This window comes from Passer montanus, unplaced genomic scaffold (genome assembly GCF_014805655.1).
Source record: "Passer montanus isolate IOZ18808 unplaced genomic scaffold, ASM1480565v1 scaffold32, whole genome shotgun sequence".
Lineage (NCBI taxonomy): Eukaryota > Metazoa > Chordata > Aves > Passeriformes > Passeridae > Passer > Passer montanus.
The window spans coordinates 7212869-7231380 of NW_024367930.1; the positions used below are offsets into that span (position 1 = coordinate 7212869).

An 18512-nucleotide genomic window follows, 5' to 3' on the forward strand; every position below is an offset into this window, starting at 1 on the left:
AAGCAGCCAGCTGCATGTCTGCTGCCTCACCAGAGAAAAGAGGATTATATATTACTTATAGTTACCTCTAGGTAAGGTGACGGTGTATATTATCTTTATAGGTATTTCTCTATTCAGCAAAAATTTTGATTTATTAAGCAGCTGTTAGCAAGTGAGGAAAATTACTTCACTGAGTCTCAGGAAGTTTAGTTAGATTTTCTGAAATTTTTGTCTGGGAAGTCAAGCTGTTTTATTAATGACCCCTTGACTTTTGAAACTGGCCCTTGTTTCCAGTCAAGTCCTAGCCATAGGGTTTACTTACAGGGAAAATGCATGCCAAGTCCTATTTCTCTGAAAACAGCAGAAATGAGTGACTTTATGGGTCAGAAATGTCCAATTCTGCAATTCTGTTGAGGCTTTTGTTCAGAAACTGCTGCCTCTGCTGCCTTCAGGGTTTTTCATGCCCATCTCTTTCTATCCCTGGAGAAAGCATAAAGTGCCTGAAGCCCCCAAACCCCCTTTCTTGGCCTGCAGCTACGGAGGTACCTTCTTCCTCAATCAAGGCACCCTGGTTATTGGCAATACATGGAAATGGAAATGTCAGGTGACATTTCCACAGACTGTGGAAAACTGCCTGGGAAGAAAAGATCTGTAAGCTAAGTGGAATTAGACAAAGCAGGATTACAGTCTGATAAAACCCTCAAGGCAGGATTGTTGCAAAATGCAGTCTTTGCTGTATTTGTCCTTGCCTTGACTTGATTTTCCATGATTCCCTGGTGAGCTAGAGAGGGAACTGATGCAGCTGAACTTGTCCTTGCCTTGACTTGATTTTTTGATTTCCATGATTCCCTGGTGAGCTAGAGAGGGAACTGATGCAGCTGAATGACATTCAGGAGGCAAATTCCAGCCATATGGAAAGAGCAATGCAGGAGTGGGAACAAGGAGTGGCTGAGGGCAAGCTTGCTCCCGTCAGTGAGTGTCACTTTTTAGCAACTTTAAGGATTAAATAAATAACCTGAGATGGAGGCCAGACACACCGTCACCTTACCTTGTTGCTGTGTGGCAGAAGTGTACTGATATTCTGCTCTCTTCTCCTCATTCCCAGTCCTATGTTCCCAGTCCTATTCTTCAGATTCTATTCCCTCTATGTCCTTCTTTAATAGTGTGTTTGTGTTCATGATTGTTTCCTATCCTGGTACTGTCCTCTGTCATCTAGTACAGCAATAAAAAAGGGTCACCTTCATGATTGTGGTGCCTCTGACCAAGCAGATGAAGGTAACTGGAAATTCCCCTTCTTCTATAGCGGTCAACTCCTGGCACAGTTAAGGGAGATCATTCTCTCAGGGCTGGGGAAGGCTTGCTCTGCCACACACTGGCTCTCACAAAGCAAGACAAGTGGTAGACATAAAGTCTGCATAGACAAACCCATAAAAGGCATGATGTGGTGCTGGATAACATCACCATCTTAAATCATGTGATTATTGGACCTCCTAATTAGCTTGTTATCATGCTGAGTTAGTATTAACATCATTAGCAACAAATTTTATTAGGGGAAAAAAAGTCATTAGTATTTTTTGTGATGCTATAGTGCAGGCTACTGTGAAAGTTTGCATTTTTACAGGAATTAAATTACTTCTGATTTTAACACAGATGAACAAGATTTGTTGGTCTGTATATTTGGGAGGTACTGGTTTTAAAATAATATTTTATCTTTCATTCCAAATGCAGATAAAATACTTCTAATTTATGTGCATTTTTCTAGGAGGGACTTTACTTTTTCAGCACATAGTCATTTTGTTTGTTAATAACTTTATTATAGTAGAAGGGTTATTATATAATGTTACAAAGCTATGCAGTGCCTACAGAATGCATGCAAGGCATTTTCTTTAACCAACCACGTTGCTACGGGAGGAAACAAAAATGTTATGCCAATTTTCATCCTCTCCCGCCACAAGGAGAATATGATTTGTTTGTGTAGCTTTAAAACAAATCTGGATAATAGCAGTTTATTGCTTTCTAAATGACACACAGTTAACTAGTAGTGAGCTGCACATCCAAGTTGATTCCCTTCATGTTTTGAAAGTAGTTCCTCAGCTACTGTTGAATCTGGTTGGTAGTTGTCATCCTTTTTACTGTGGTCTTTTGGGAACAAATGCCTTCTTGGACAGATTTTTCTCAGGTACACACACACTGCAAGCTCTCACATTTCTTTCTTAACAGATGTGGTCCAGGCTATTTGCCAAGGGTGAACTATGAGAGCTGCCCAACACCTCACTTGTATTGTGAATTTCAGTGATTTCCACCTTTTGGTGTTGTACAGCATCACTCATACTCTGACCTGAAAATACCTTTTTATGATCAAAGATCCTGATAGATATAAAGGACCTTGAAGCAAGAAGGAAGGAAGACAAGGTAGAAAGACCACAGAAGAGATGGGATCTCATAAAATAACCATCTTGGAGGGACCAAAAGCAATGAGCACAGCAATGAGATTGCACAGGTGCAACAAGATCAACCAATTGTTATTTTATTGCTGTCTGATGTGCAAGAGATGTTGAAGGTGAAGCAGAAAGGAATGGAAAGATTCACAGGGGTGAAAAGGTGGATTTCAACAGCATCATGAGTAAAGACTCTCATGAAAATTGATCAGCTAATAACCTCTAATTAGTTAAATGATTAAATTATTATCCCACTAACTCTGGATGAAAAAAATGTGACCTTATGCATATGGCAAGAAAAATAAAGATTAGCCATTGATGTCTTGCATTAGAGGAGTCAAGATTTATATTCTTTTTTAGGGATATGTATAAATCGGCTGAGCTATGAAAGCTTCGGTGTCTCTCATAGAAATATTTTACCAAATTTTTCATCTTTTTTAGTGGAATTTATTTCTGTCTTCAAAGACAGCAACTGGCAATGCCTCACTGAGATAGAATATGCTTTTTAGCTACACTAGGTCTATTAGCTTTTTCCATCCCTCCAATCTAAGCAGCAACATTTTCATTCCTTCCATCAGTGCAGGATACAAAATTATAGAATTGCTTTCAAGTTAAAAACACTCTGAGTGACTACTCATAAACTTCATAAATGCACAAAATCAACATAAGATTTACAAAGAAACATTGCTACCTTGGATACCTAAGATATTTGTCTTTTGAAGAGAAGACAAATTCTGTCTGAATTACCTAAAAAAACTTGTCCTGACTGTAAAATATTACTTTTAATTGAAAAATTTTGTGAATAATAATACAGGTTTTTGTTTGAACTTGCAATATCCATTTCAGTAAGCGTGTACAATTTTTTTAGACATATTTTCATAATATGAGAAAGATAATATTGTTTTCTGCTGCAGTGGTATCATCTCAAAAAGTGATTTTTGAGAAAATATTTTAAGAAATAACTATCTATCATTGAATTAGTTTTAAATAGCTGGTTTAATAGTTCAATTCACTTAGAAAGTTATGCATAACAATGAAGAAACAGACCTACTCAAGAACAACAATATCTTCCCTAATATTTTATAAGAGCTTGTGGGAAATAAATATGAAATGTATGGGAAAATTGCATAGATCTTTAAGTTTCATAAATCTGTACCTTAGTCCATATAAACCAGCTTTCTTATTTGTGTTTCTACACTGTAATTCTCAGGTCTCCTCCTAGTGCCTTTAACTTCACAAATCTTGATGTAAAAACAGTAAGAGAGAAGAACCCATGACCTTTCTTCCCTCTTCTCCAGGTCCATCCACAACTCACTGGGTAGCACCATGAGGAAATTGCTGAGGTCACCTTCCTGTTTACTAACTGGGACTCGGGAGGCAGTTTGTTCCATTACTTCAGGAAGCTGATATGCAAAGCCCTGTGCAAGTGTGTTGCACCATTTCCAGAGCACGCCCTCACTTGCTGAGGAGTGCATTTGCTGTGTCTATCCATCACTGTTCTGTCCCAGGTCCTGCACACGCTGCAGGATGCTGATGCTAGCAGCAAAGCAACCTCCTGTGGAGCATCCCCACATTTTGCTTGAAGAAGCGACTTCCACTCAGCACGAATGACAGCAGGTCCAGGCAGCTCAGGGCAGTCAGGCTCAAAAAAACCTCATTGTAACTTTCTAACTGGTCAAAATCACTCACATGCTGTATGTAGTAGGCTCTAAACAGGTGATAGGGAAGGAACCAAATTATGATGATCCAGATGAAAATCAAGTTTTTCACCTGGGCCCAGAATTCTTGGTGTGAACAGAGGGAGGTGGAAAATTTTCTCGCCACTTTTACCAGGATAAAAATCTGCAAGCTCAAGAGGACGCAAGAAATGAGGGCAACAGCTACAATTACAGTGTAGTTCAGGGCTTTCACACTCTCGTGCTGTAGTTCTTTATGGAACTTGAAGCATGTTGTATTATTGTATAAGCCTGAGCGTCCATACTCGAAGTAGAAGAGCGGCACCCCAAAGACCATGACGAAGAGCCACACGGCAGCGCTCGCCCCAATGGCGTGCAGCTTCCTGTAAAACTCCACCTTGTCCTTCCACTGAAAGAAGACGAGCCACCGGATCACCAGGGTGATCACATAAAATATGAAGGTCAGGTACATGTGGATGTGCACCATGGCACTCACCATTTTGCAAAATGGCATATCAAATACCCACTTCTTTTTGACATAATAGTGGAGGCGGAAGGGCACCGTGAAGAGGAGGAGGCTGTGCACAACAACCAGGTTAATGATGGCAGTCGTGGTCACAGACAGAGTGTTCATCTTGAGCAGCACAAAGGACATTGTGATGGACCCAATTCCACCTCCAGCCAAGGCAACCGAGTAGACAGTGACCAGTATGGCACTCACGGTGCTGGTGTGAACGAAGGCAGAAGAGGAGTCACTGCTGTTCCTGGTCCCTTCAGTCATGTTCCTGAAATCTTCCTGGAACATATTCTGGAAACGGAAGAATACAGAAAGACTAAGATAAGGTAGGAATGAGATGACCTGCCTAAAAAGCCAGAAGGACTTCCCACCTTTTTCTTGCTTAAGGAATAATCCTGAGGTCTAACAGGTGGCGTCAGTAGCTATAACTTTTTCAAACGTCCTCCAGCCTAAGGAAAAATGGATGAGAACATTGGGCAGAGAACTGCTCTAGTCCTGAAGATATTTCCAGCCATTCTCAAAAAAACAAGCATGAATCAATAATATATGAGGAGAAATGATCCTTAAAGATCTTTAGAGAGCCATCATTATGTTGGTTTTATGCTGTGTTATTTTTTCTCCTCTCTTCTGAGCATCTGCATGCTTTTACAGTAAAGGTCAGAAATATTGTTTTAATTCTGCTCTCATTCATCAATTTGTTTACTTGCAACACAAATCTGTCCTTCCCAGGGCCAGATAACAGCCATATGTTGTTCTATCTAAGATACAAATTCTGTTTGTCACTGAAAGCTGAGTTTTGAAAACATTACAGTCAACTTCTTCTCCATGTACAGTTTCTCTGAGCAAGGGATTAAACACCATGGATACCCAGACTCCGTGGAAATCCTGCTTAGATCCTGCCAGGCCAAGAAATATGGGCAGTACTGTCCTGATTCTCAGGGCCATTTCAAACCTTACATGTAGTAACTGGGTGTTACAAAATGGGCTGCTAAAAAACATTAGGAAAGGACATCCTGGGTGAGTGTAAATCATCCTGTCTGACCAAAGCAGAAGCTAGATGCAAGTTAATAGCAAGCTTAAAAAGTGTGCTATACATTTTTAATATATTACTCTCTTAAAAATAGATTAGAAATAATTATTATAAATCTAAATGCAGCTCCTGCTAGGATTTTAAGTACTACAAGATCATATAGGAGGGGAAGAGCTCAGGTAGGGTGTTATCCTGAAGCATACCTGCATCTGTAAAAATGTCCAGGGGATCTTCTCATTACAGTTACAGAAAAGAAGCAGGGAAAACTGAACAGTGTTGGTCTCCATACTATCACAATTGTACTGCTACTGCTGCCTGAACTGTGATGTAAAACTGACTCTTGTAAGTCATCCATTTTACCAATGAATCCCACAGCACAAGAAGGAGTTCTCTCCCGAGTTTTTGTGATTTTTCATTTAATACTCAAATGCTTTACACTTCAGAAAGTAGTTCCTTAATCTCTTTGTATGGGCGATTTTTCAGCTTTATTTTCATTTTTTTAGGTAGCACAAACTGCCAAAAGTTAGGAGGGGAAAAATTTTTTAGCAGTCCACTCATTTTACGGAAAAGAGTTTTGCCTGTAACAGTTTTATAAACTGTTTTTGTTCATAGTGGGCAATGAATATCTGTTGTGCACCTCAGGTGTTTTGTGTTGTTTCTTAGCAATATTTCTAGGCACTTACAGTAATCAAGGTCTCTTCATACATTGAAAAGTTATTCTCCAGCTATCCCAATGCATCTAAGACTCCAGATATCTTATTATAATCAGTATAAGTGCCGTATCTCAGACTGATGCGTTGATTGCTGGCATTACTGACCTTTTGTGTTTGATCTTGCATTTCAGAGTTATGTGGACAACTAATTCCAGTACATTAAGAGAATTACAATGGGTTGTTGTGAAGGAGATTTTTATCAAAGTCACTGCAGATTGGCACACTGCAGCTCTTGCATCAGAAATGGTGCAAGTTCCTTCCAGTTCTGTTCTTGTTTCTGAGTCACTTCATCCTCACAACCATGCAAGAACTCTTCATCGGTTTCTCCAAGCTGTTAAACTTCAGTTTGAAAATATGTTTCTAAAAAGAGGCATTATCACACTGTTTTGATTTAAAATGCATATTTCAAGTTTTAAACTTTTAAAAGTGTCACAGAGGGAAAGGCAATATGCTGGAAATGTGGCTTGGTATGAGCAGACCCAGCAGCAAGGTTGCACTTGGAGAGGAAGAACCTCTTTTTGTCACCCTTCAGAGGCCAGCAGTGAAACTTGAAGGCAGTAAGAACAGATAGGCAGAACTAAGATAACTGATGTTTTACTCAGACATTCCAGTGCACATTCACTGAAATGCAGGTTTCTACAGAATTCTGCAGTCGTTGTTAAATCTCTGCATAGTAAGAATCTGCAGGAGATGTAATTTTCATTTATCTTAAAAAAAAAAGCTACTAGCAGCTGTGATAGGAGATTATCAGCTCCCTCAGTAGCCCAGGCACCCCACTGAAATATCATTGCGTGATGAATACTGAGTGTAACATAACACAGGGCATGTTTCACAGAGGAAATGCTGCTTTCTGGCAAAGTGAGGTTTCCTATTATACTGACATTCACAGAGCTATAACCTACTGACCTGAAATGCGGCTTACAAGTCCCTTTGCCAGAATTCAGCAGGAGGCACATGAAAAAAGAATTAATGTGGACCTCACACAACACAGCTCTTCTTGTTTCTGTGCCTTCCCACACCCTCTAGCAACTGCCAGTTCAGTGATATTGCTCAAGTTTTGGAGCCAGGATTGGTCTTCCTCTGGGTTAAGCCTCTCATGACTGAGCTGAACTTCTGCTGGACATGAGCCTTGAGCAGCCACAAGGCAATAGTGGGCACCACTTCATTTGGATGCCACAGCAGCTGCTGGTGCCAAGGGCTGGGGGACAACTGCAAAAATAGATGGTTTAGTCTGACAAAGGAGGTAGGTTGCCAACGGGCCAGAGGCTAGTTTCTTTCAGAAATGTGATCAGCAAAAAGATTCTTGTGCATTCAAGATTTGTCAGTTGTCAGTGTGGATAATGCCATCACACTCATTTCATGTGACTGTCTGTGAAGGACAGTCTATGAGATTTCCCTGGACTGCTCTCTTCAGGACAGAAAAACCCAGAGTGCTCAGTTCCTGTCTGTATTCAAGGCCAGGTTGGATGGGGATTTGAGCAACCTGGTCTAGTGGAATATGCCTCTTCCCATAGCAGGTCTGTTGGAATTAGATGATCTTGAAGGCCTCTTTCCTCCCAAACCGTTGTGTGATTTTATGATTTCTGAAAACAATTTGATCTCAGTCAAAAATTTTCCAGGTAAGAAATATTCATTCCAAACTTCAGGAACTTGTTTCTCTTTTTACTTACTGTTATCTATCTTACTATTTAAAAACAAAACAAAACAAAAAAAAAAAAAAAAAAAAAAAAAAAAAAAAAGGAAAAAAAAAAGATGAACCATACTTCTGGACAGAATTTGTAGAACCTCAGCTTCCAGGTATTAGCTGTGCTTCTGCCTCTGCATTCAGATTTAAAAATTTTTGGTCAAATTTTGCCTTCCCCTGTAGGTACCTTATATGAGACAGAAGAGTCTTATTCTCCCTTGATCCCAGACATACCTGTGGCTCCTCAGTGAACTGTCTTTACACTTGTACTTGGTTCTTAGACGAAGAACTTCACATTTGGCAGGGGTAAAATGCTTATTCTAGTTTGTGCCTGATTTAGCAATCCAGATCAGCCTGTCACTGGCTTGTTCCCTTCATTCCATGCTATTTTCCCAACCAAGTCCATGAGTCACCATTATGTTACATCAACATTATATCAACTTATTTAAAAAAACCACTCATTTGTCAGAAATGATGACACTTTTACAATCTCTGTCAAACAGTGAGCTCTACTCTGTATAACAAGTGTTTGCAAAATTTATCCCCCCATACACGTCTGCTGAGAGACTGGCAGGCTTCACACAGATTTTCATGTGTTCTGACAGTTGGGTTCTGCAGGAGAAGCATTTGCTGTCTGCATGCACCCAACTGAGAAGTTTCATTTGAATTTGGAGGAGAAAAAAATTTCAACTCATATGAAAGATTTCTATTTTTGACAGCTTTAATACATTGAAAAATGAGTGTTTGTCAGAACTGACATTCCTACACTGAACTAGACTATGTTGGAAGTGAAAAATACAAATAATTTTTAACAAAAGTCTGTTTAAAATCTGCATCTGTTTCACAGAATCCTCATTTAGTTTCAAAAATATTTTCTGTTGAGGGCATTGTAATTGCATTTCAATTTGTTCTAATTCCATGCTGTGTTATGGTAACGTAGGCTGTGCTACTGGAATAATTGCAGAATTCCTTTAATTTCAAAATAACCACACACACCTAAAGTTTGAAGTATAAAAACCTGCTAAATAGAAAACACTAACAATAAGTAATATTAAATATCAAGCACATTTTTACATTTAGGCATCGACTTTTTTCAAACAACTTTTCATGATTCCCCTAACTCATTTGGTAGCTCAACAATTCATGTCTTGCAGGCTGTGTCAACATTATACTGATATTTTGTGGTTTCAATTCAGTCCATTGAAGAACAAATGGGATGGAAAAGCATGTTAAGTTAGTCCTCTTTCGTTTGAGATTGTCACTATTTTTTACACAAAAAAAAAAATGGAAACAATGAAGTGTTCCTAAAAAGGATTATTTGCCTCCTTAGCTGTATCTTAACAGAGAAAACAAACCCTTCTTGTCCTTGCAGAGACTGGGTGATATCAAACACACATACAAAGGATGGATGAAAACAAAATGCACTGCCTCCCAGTTTTAGGAGGCAGTGTAAAGCTACAGGGTGGTAATATGGGAAAGAATGAAGCAATTCTGTCCCTTACTAGGAAACTACCAAACACAATGAGAAAATATTTGTACAGAAAGTAGGTTGAAAATAAAAAAATAGACCACTGAATGCTTCTCCCCCCTCCTAAACTTGCAAGCATTCATTTACTTTGCAAACCGAGGCTTTTTTTTCATTCTGTGTGTACTTACAGGTTAGAGTTTCTCTCCACTCTTCAAGTGTTGTTTACTTGGATCTTCATTCTATGTAAGCTCTAAGAACAAAAAGCAAAAGACTTGATGCTTTAAAGAGTCATTGCCTTGCTTCTTTCTTTGAGCTTATGACAAAACAATAACCTTGAAGCTGTGCTCTGTGAGGATGGAGCTGCCCATGGCACACAACCTTGGGAAGATTTTTAGTTGCATCACATCATCCCTTACCTTGCAGCTACTTCTTAGCCATTAGAGGTCTTCAAAGCCTCCCATTGCTGCACAGGGCTTTATACTACTACCTAAAATGATAAATTATACACACAGAAGTGAACCTCACAGTTCAGGAAGACATATGTTTGGATGGGTTGTTCCCAGAGTGGAGGGGTGATTTGAAGGTGTGGTTTGAGAAAACAGGGCAGGACAAGAGCAAAATATTATCTAGATTGTAACTGACTAAGTGTGGGTGTGGTTGTGGTCAGAGACACCTAAGTGTGAGGGATGAAACAAAGCTCACTCTACAGCCCAGCACCATTTCTCATCTCTGCTTTCTGCCAAGATTTTAGCTCGGTGTCTGAATCTCAGGATATGGCGCCATCACTCCACCTGCACAGTGCCAGCAGAGGGAAACGAGGAGATTTAATTTAAAAAGTGATTAGCCATACCAGTGTCAAAGGCTCATCGAGCAATGGTGGTTGTGTGAGGTGTATGTGTGGTAAAAGACGTCTCACTGCAGGACTGAGTCTCTGTAAGGAGTCTGTGCAAGGTCAGTTTTGCCCTCCTGCAGACTTAACACATTTCTGTCAGAACACACGGTTCTATTTGAGTGTGCTAGTTTTGAAAGCAACAGCATAGACATACAACTTGAAATGCAACCTCACAGGAGAATGTTTTAACTGACTGCATCCTGTTGCTTCACATTTGGTTAAAAAAATCACAAGGGAAGTCCTGCTCTGTGCTGCTTCACAACAAACTGCTATGTGATGGAAATTGTCTTTTTGCATTTTGCAATTTTAACAGTGCCCGACAGCTAAAGAACTGCTTAGATGATATTAAAAGAAGCTGGTCTCAAAGATCTGTTGAAAGGCATACAGATAAAAAGCTAAAAACTCCATGGCAAAGCCAGACCTAAAGACCTTGAATCAAGACTTGTGCCTTCTCAAATTAGTAATTTTGTCTTGGCTCCTTCTAGGTCTTTTTTAGAGTGAATACATGCCAGTGGAAAGAAAACTAAGGTATCTTTAAAACCTTCGGGTAGCTTCTGTATGTTGGTTTTTAAATTATACAATATTTTGATACATAAAATAAGTTACACATGCTTAAGTATAAGTTAAAACATAAGTAATCTTTTAATGTTGTATATTGACATATATTTTTGATGCAATATAATAATTACGTAAGATACAAGTTATATAATTTTGTTGATAAGTAACAATGTTGTTTCCTCAAGCAGTCAAAACAAAAAAAGAGTTTTTCAGGTTGAATTCTTTCCACATGTTTGTAGTTGGCAAATCCTTTAATACAGGATTAAACCAAATAGTGAAATACTAGAGTATGATCAGGGACAGACACCCTCATTGTCTTTGTCGGTCTCTAATTTGTAGTTTGCATCAAGATCTAGATAGGTATAGAATGCTTAATAGACATAATTGCAATTAATTCTCCCTGCTAAATTGATGCAATTTTCCCCCAGCGTTTACCAACAGCATGTCTAATGGCTTCCAGACTGGTATGTTCAGATTTTCAGCTCTAATGCACTGAGTTGGTGGCAGAATGTGATTATTTTAGAGCATCACTGGTTTTAAACACTGATACTAGACATGCATGTATTTTACAAGTTTTGAGTAATTGCTGGTAGTTTTAGCAATACCATAAAAATCTGGAAGTGTGATAGTGTGTTTTCATAGTACTGTTGTATCATGTGGATTCAACCATCACCTAGTTTGAGTTTGCATTAAAGCAACAGTTTCAAGAGCCAAAGTCGTTTAATAACAGATGAGAGGCTGGGCCAGATTTCAAGGACTGCTTGTCCTGAGGCTGATTAGCATCAAGGTACCTCTACTCTGGATTTCAAGAGGTCCTTGAGGAAACAGAACCTTTCCCTTTATGCTCAGGCAGAATAGATGCTGTTAGTGACTTTTCAGCTGTTCCAAACTAAAAGTTGTACATAGAATAACCATGGCAACACAGGTATTTTGTTTGTCTGCATTTATTTTGCCAGGACTCAACAACTTGGAATATTAATTCAGAAGAGGACTACACAAGGTAGCAGGAGCTATTCAAGCATGATGGTTGGGTCTTCTACAAAAATATTCTTCTCCTTCACTTATTTAAGTGTCAGAAAGCAAAAATAAGATCCACCTGTACACTTTGAATTGACTGTGGGTAAGCTGGCTCTTAGTTGTGGGTAGAGCCTGAGTGGTGGTCCTGACAACACTGAACTGATGTGAACTACACAGAATCAGGGAGGACATAATTCATACTGATTTGTACTGCTTACAAAAAGCCTGCTTTTTGATCTGCTCAGAGTCCCTTCTAGTGCCAGCTGTGGGCCTGGGGCTGGTAGGTAACACTGGCTGATCAGTTATTAAGTTGCAATTGTGATAGATTTTTTGAAGTCCATTATTAAGTAAAAGATCAGCTGCTAATATGAAGAACATAAAGGCAGTATGTAATTAGAGTAACTTATACCTGTTACCAACAAAATCCTATTTCTGCTGTGCTTTAATATTCCAATCACCTGAATAGAAAGATATTAATTACCTACAAAGGCAAAAACATTCAGTATCAGTATCAGCCAAAAACATTTTATAGATAATAGGTTTCTCAAAATGTCTCTCTCTGGGTTTTGGATCAGTTGTGATTTGTGGCTGTCACCCAGGCAGTGCAAGGTGTCCTGTGAGTGAGAAATACTGCCTGTGACACATCTGAAAGAACATTTTGGAAAAGTACAGGGAGTAAATGTGATTTGAAATTCCTTGTTCCACACACCTTTGCATAGCAGAGCCATAAATTTAAGCTCCTCTGAAAAGTGGAAATGCATCTGGTGGCCTCCTCCTAGGTTTTTAACTGATTTAGGGAAAAAATACCCACTTTGCAAGTTATTATACCTGGGCATTATTACTCAAATTTGCTTAAATGTACCTAAGGAAAAGTGTCATGGAGAAAATCTGTTTTCCCTTCAGCCTATCTCACTACCTTTTCCTCCTACAGAAATGCCAAAATTGCACCATGTTGAAGTACAGCATATTAATAAAACCTCCTCAAATTTCTGTTTAGGTCTTACTAGAATCCAGATCTTTCAGAAAAGTACTGAAAACAAACCAAGACTTAAGTTCACATCACATTCTTCTTTGATTGTATGGGAGGGATCCCAGATCTAGAAACCAACTATTCTAATATTAATAACACTAGCAATTTGCCCAACTTTTGCCATACCTTCTCTTTTCTATTGGGCTCTTCTTCAGCATCAGTGTTTGTCACCAAGGGCAGCAGGAGGAATCAGAACTGCATACAAAAGGTATCTGTTCAGTATCCAGTCTAAATGGACAGTTTGAGAAGGTGTCCTATATTTAACAACAGCGCACTACTAACAGTCTGTCACCAACTTTAATATTACTGGGGGTTTTTTAAAGGATTTTACTAGTTCGTATCTGTTGCAAGCCAGTAAGTTTTTCAGGGGGTGTGCCTTTTATCAGGAATCCAGCACAACAATTCACTCATTATGGGAGCTTGTTCTCACCAGGGTGAAAAAAAATGGAAGGAGGAGCTGATTGACAAGGAGATGTATTACTCCTACCATGAAGATGACATTAGACTGCAGAGAAAGAAATAAATATGCAGCACCATGCCAATTCTATAAGCATATATGCCTCTCTGAGAAGAAAAAACATCTTTCCCTTCATCTTGAAAAGACAGTGCTCATCCTAAAATATTTTAGAACTTAGTGCTAAATCTCACTAATTGCCTGCTAGGTTAGGCAGCATGCTGTAAGGAAGAATACTTTTTTTTTTTACAGGATTTCAACGCAAGTCTATTGCTACTCACCCTCAAAATGTGTACTGCAACTACTAATACTGTTTTATTCCCAGATTTCTTATTTCATCTGATTTCTGACTGCAGAGGTAATGCAAACTCTATCATCAGGAGCAAGGAAAAATAATTTTACCAAAGATCACTTTCATGTTGAATGTACACATACAGATATTTGTGAAATTTAATATGCTAGAGTGTGTTGTCTGAAGAACAAACTTCCCTGCATTAGTCTAAGCTCCCACTGCCTAGGAGAAGTACAGAAAGCAAAGCTTGCTGTCCACACTGATTGATAATGATTTTCTACCTCAGCATAACCACAATTAAATACATGATGTTTCTGTTACAGTTGGGTTAGAGAGGAATTCAGGTTCTTCCTGTCATTACAGAAAGAAGGAATTTACTTCAAGGGAATTTTTCCATGCTGCATTCTCAAAGTACAGAGGTTTTGCAAGAGCCTTTCCTTGATCAGCACAGCTACACTCTGCTTATTAGACTGAGGTGCTGTGTGCATGCAAGTGCTCTCTTACATAAAATTGTTTGGGCTGAAATGATTCATTTTGCTGTTAAATCTGGGAGTTTCCATTCTGAGCGAATGATAAGCAATGATTACTTTATGATATAAATGACAACTTTAACTGCATTAAAGTAAGATCTTCAGTGCACATGCCAAAGTGTGAAGCCAATTGTGCTGTCAATAAGCTCATTACTGATGCATTTTTAAATGAAGTTCAGCTGAAATATTTTAAAAAGCAGCTACATAGCCCAGCCACAGGTGTAGAAATACTTATGATAAGTGCTGCAATTCTGGGCTGTGGAAGAATACCCACACCTGCCCTTTGTCTCATTGTCCTCCTAATATATTTTCTCCCCGTTTCATTGACACAGGAGTCTGCAGAAAATCTTGGGCCATGCTGTTGTCTTAATGATATTTTGCCAGTGCAAATATTTTTATTCAAGTTTTGGAGTACCCTGTGCTGTGGTGTTGCACTGGGCCCCTGTACTTGGCTGATCTTTAGACCTCTCTGCAGAAAAACAGATCTGAAAACAATAAGTTATGAAACAGCTTCCCTTTCTGTCTTCCTTCTTTTCATTTCATCCAGGCTATATACGTCTTCTTTATCACTGGAAAGCATAAGAGCCCAATATTTTACGTCATTATTCACTGTAGCTGTAATGAAGCAGAAGTTGAAGATGGACTGACAGGATATTTATGATATTATGAGCCCTACATGATAGATGAAAAGGTAAAATAAAACTAGTCTACATGTAGCAGTGTAGCATGGTGGAGAGAAGACCCAAATAGCACCAACATAAGCTGGTACAAAATGAATTGTGTAGGACATGTACAAACCCTGATGTATTGGGTAGCATGGCCAGGTCCTCATAACTGCAGGGGTGACTTCTGTGAGAAGGTGCCAGAAGCGTCCTCTAAGTCTGCCAGAGACAATGCCAGCCAGGTCCAGGATGGATGTGCCACTGGCCAAGACTGGGCCAGCTGGAAATGAGCATAATGCCTCTGTGATAACATGAAGAGAAAGGTGAAGAAAATGAAGAAGATGAAGAAGAAGGAGAAGGAGAAAGAGCCAGAAAAGAGTGGGGTGGGAACATGTGAGAAGAGCAGCTCTGCAAATACCAATGTCAGTGGAGAAGGAGGGGGAGGAGGTGCTCCAGGTACTGGAGATGAGGTCCCCCTGCAGCCCGTGGTGAAGTCCATGGTGAAGCAGCTGTGCCCCTGCAGCCCATGGAGGATCACAGGGATGCAGAGATCCACCTGTAGCCCTTGAAGAAGACCCGTGCTGGAGCAGTTCAATGCCCAAAAGAGGCTGTGAACCCGAGGGAGGTCTGTGCTGGAACAAGCTCCTGGCAGGGACCAGCGGACCCATGGAGAGAGGAGCCCACACCGGAGCAGGTCTCCTGCTAGGACTTGTGACTACATGGGAACAAAGCTGGAGCAGGGTGTCCATGAAGGACTGCACCCAGCGAAGAATGACCCATGTTGCACTAATTTCTGAAGAACTGTTGCCTATGGGATGGACTCACACTGGAGAAATTAATGGAGTACCAGCTCCCAGGGAAGAGACTGCACATCAGAGCAGGGAAAGAAACAATGTGTGCTGAACTGATCACACCACTATGCCCCATCTCCCCCTGCCACTGGACTGGAGGAGGAAGTAGAGCTGAGAAGGAGGGTGTTTTCCAGGTCTGCTTTTACTTCTCATTGTCCTACTGATTTTGTTAGTAATAAATTCTGTTAATATCCCCAAGCTGAGTCTGTTCTGCTCATGACTATATTTGGTGAGACATCTCTCCTGGTCCGTATCTCAATCCATGAACCCTTTTTAATATTTTCTCTCCCTTGTTCAGTTGCACAGAGGAGTGATAGAGGCTTGGATGGGTGCCTGGCAAGGTGGGCAACTGCAGATATGAGCTCTGATCCCAAAGCAAAACAGCCACAGGTGGGCAGTGATCTGACCTTTATCTTCTCAACAGGATAGGATAGACTGGCCACAGAAACATGCTTCTTCAGCCCCATTGCTTCTGGTTCTCAGGTTAGCACATTAAGCACTAGTTCATCTTCACAGAAAAGCTTTCCCCAAAATAGCTTCATGTTGGTATTGGCAATGGTAAGAATTTGGAGAGTTTAAGAAAGTAAAGCAGGCAGTTAATGTGTTTAATTGTGCAACTGAGATGAAAATGAGAAGCATCAGCTCACTGAGTAGCATTTTCCATTGCTGCCTTTTTCTCTCTGCACCATCAAATCAGCATCATCAATGAAAGTGATTCGATGATTTCTACAGCCCTCATGATGAGAGAGCTCACCATTTACTACTAAGTACCTCTAGTGCAGATAAAGCAATGCCTGTTTTGTATCCACTCCAGATTTTCTTTATGTCTCTTATTTTGGCTAAAACTCTTTTCCCCTTATTTTACCTGAAGAGGAAAGATTTCAGTCTGTTCAGTGAGATTGCAATAAGATAATGAATTCTGTATCAAAAACTATCTCTACTTAACTTTCAGATTTTTTCCCCTATCCATGTTAGTGGGTGTCTGACCTCATTCCATGCCCACACCTAAGATTATCCTCACATGAACTTAATTTCAGCTGTGCAACAGAGATCAATTCTAAGCTAGGAAGAAGTTCATTAAATTGGTGAGAGGTTCTAGCACTATATTATACTTTTTCTGAAGTATTTTTCCCCAGGACTTTTTTTTTTTGTTTGTTTCAGATTCAGAAGAAGCCTGCACACGTTCTTTTTAGGGGTAAAATGGTAGAATTCATGGAGTCTTTTTGTACAGCATTGGATATAGAAGATATGCAGGTTGCCATGTGAGCCTGAGGTATGTGTGCAATTCAGAACACAATGCTGTGTCAAAATATCTAGGCTAGCTTTAAATAGGTAGTTTGTGATAAATGTGTGTTGGAGTGACACTCCCTCATCAAATTTATCCCTGTTTTTCAGGCTTAAGAGGCTTCAGCACTTCAATTAGCTCCTCCAGAGCCAGTTTTGGTACCTCTGCATGACTTTGCAGAAAGTAACAGGCATATTCCAGTCTGTGTGGATTGTGACTGTTGACTCTTAAAAAGATCCAGGCTGGCAGGCACCTCGAGAGATTTTACTGTCAAACCTCCTGTTGAAAGCAGGGCTATAGACTGAGGAATCCAGGGTCCCATCAAACTGAGCTTTGAATATTTCCAGCAGGGGAAATTATGCTACTCTGAATTTTTTAATGTCTGTCTTGGACAAGGAAGACAGAATCTGGACACCACATCCCAGGTGTGGCCTAACAGGTAGTAAATGAAGTGGAATAATCACATTCTTGACTTGACAGCTGTAGCCTTGACCAGCTGGCTGGGCTCTTGCTGCTGTGGCCCATCATGAGGTTTCATTTCATTGCTGAGCTGTGTGAGTGCCTGAGAGCATCAGGGGTGGTGTCTAAATGTGCCAAAATGAAGGCAGAGCTGGCAACCTTTTATGAGGGTGACTTGAGATGACCAGCATCTGAACTGATTCTGAAAAATTTACTCATAATGAAAAGTACTGGAGCCAATGAGGAACCAGTGTAATCATTATGAAAATTTCCTTCTTACTTTTTGTTCAAAGATTAATTGGCAAAACCAATAACACATTCTTCTTTTCTTTTAATAAATTTCAGAAAGGATTATGAAAGTGTGGATGCTATTATAAAAGGAGACCAGCAGCCCTTTCTGCAATAATATTCCCAAAATACACTTTTAACTACCACTTTACTTCCACTGATTTAATAAAATATGACATTCACAACTGCTGCAGTGGACGAAGAACACAAAGTACTTTTAACTTCTCTCCTGTCATGTTTCCCCCCAGCTCTGCTGTAATCTTACCTCCCACCAGGAACCATTAAGCTTCATCCAGACCTTCAGCCTTCCCATTTGAGTTTAATGGTAATTCCCTCCTCCTGGTCTGTCTCCAGTAACTCAGTACCTCTGCTGAGGACTTTTGCAGCACTCACCAGCCACTCTCCAGCAGCATAGCAGGACACTCTCCTCACTGCGTGTGACTCCTGGACTTTGCAGAGAAGCGCTGCTGAGGAACTGCTACCGCAACCCAGCTCTGTCTGCTTCCTCAAGTGCCACCCGTTGCTCGTCAACCACAAACAGCTGACAGACAGGATTGTACCAGTTGTTATCATCTCACTCATCAAGTTCATTGATGAAGATGTGTTTTCTTCTCCTCAATATACGATAAATATTTTCAGTTGTTGCAAAATGCATTTTCCTGTAAGTGGCCATAGGTGAAAGGAAGAGG

At 40.0% G+C, this 18512-nt stretch overlaps 1 protein-coding gene across 6 annotated transcripts; it reads right to left on the reverse strand.

The window, feature by feature from the left end:
• Positions 1-1773: 1773 nt before the first annotated feature.
• On the reverse strand, positions 1774-18295 carry GPR141 (G protein-coupled receptor 141). Of its 6 annotated transcripts, none has more exons than XM_039715103.1 (5): positions 18217-18278; positions 15077-15241; positions 13129-13197; positions 9694-9755; positions 1774-4901 (listed from the first exon to the last, which is right to left on the reverse strand). In XM_039715103.1, exon 5 carries the CDS (start codon positions 4896-4898, stop codon positions 3954-3956), a length of 945 nt encoding a protein of 314 aa, XP_039571037.1. In that variant the 5' UTR covers positions 4899-4901; positions 9694-9755; positions 13129-13197; positions 15077-15241; positions 18217-18278; the 3' UTR covers positions 1774-3953. The 6 variants fall into 6 exon arrangements, with proteins under 6 accessions (XP_039571037.1, XP_039571041.1, XP_039571036.1 ...); XM_039715107.1 differs by having other exon boundaries at positions 1774-4889; positions 15077-15220; positions 18089-18275; XM_039715102.1 differs by having other exon boundaries at positions 15077-15220; positions 18089-18275.
• Between the last annotated feature and the right edge of the window lie 217 nt (positions 18296-18512).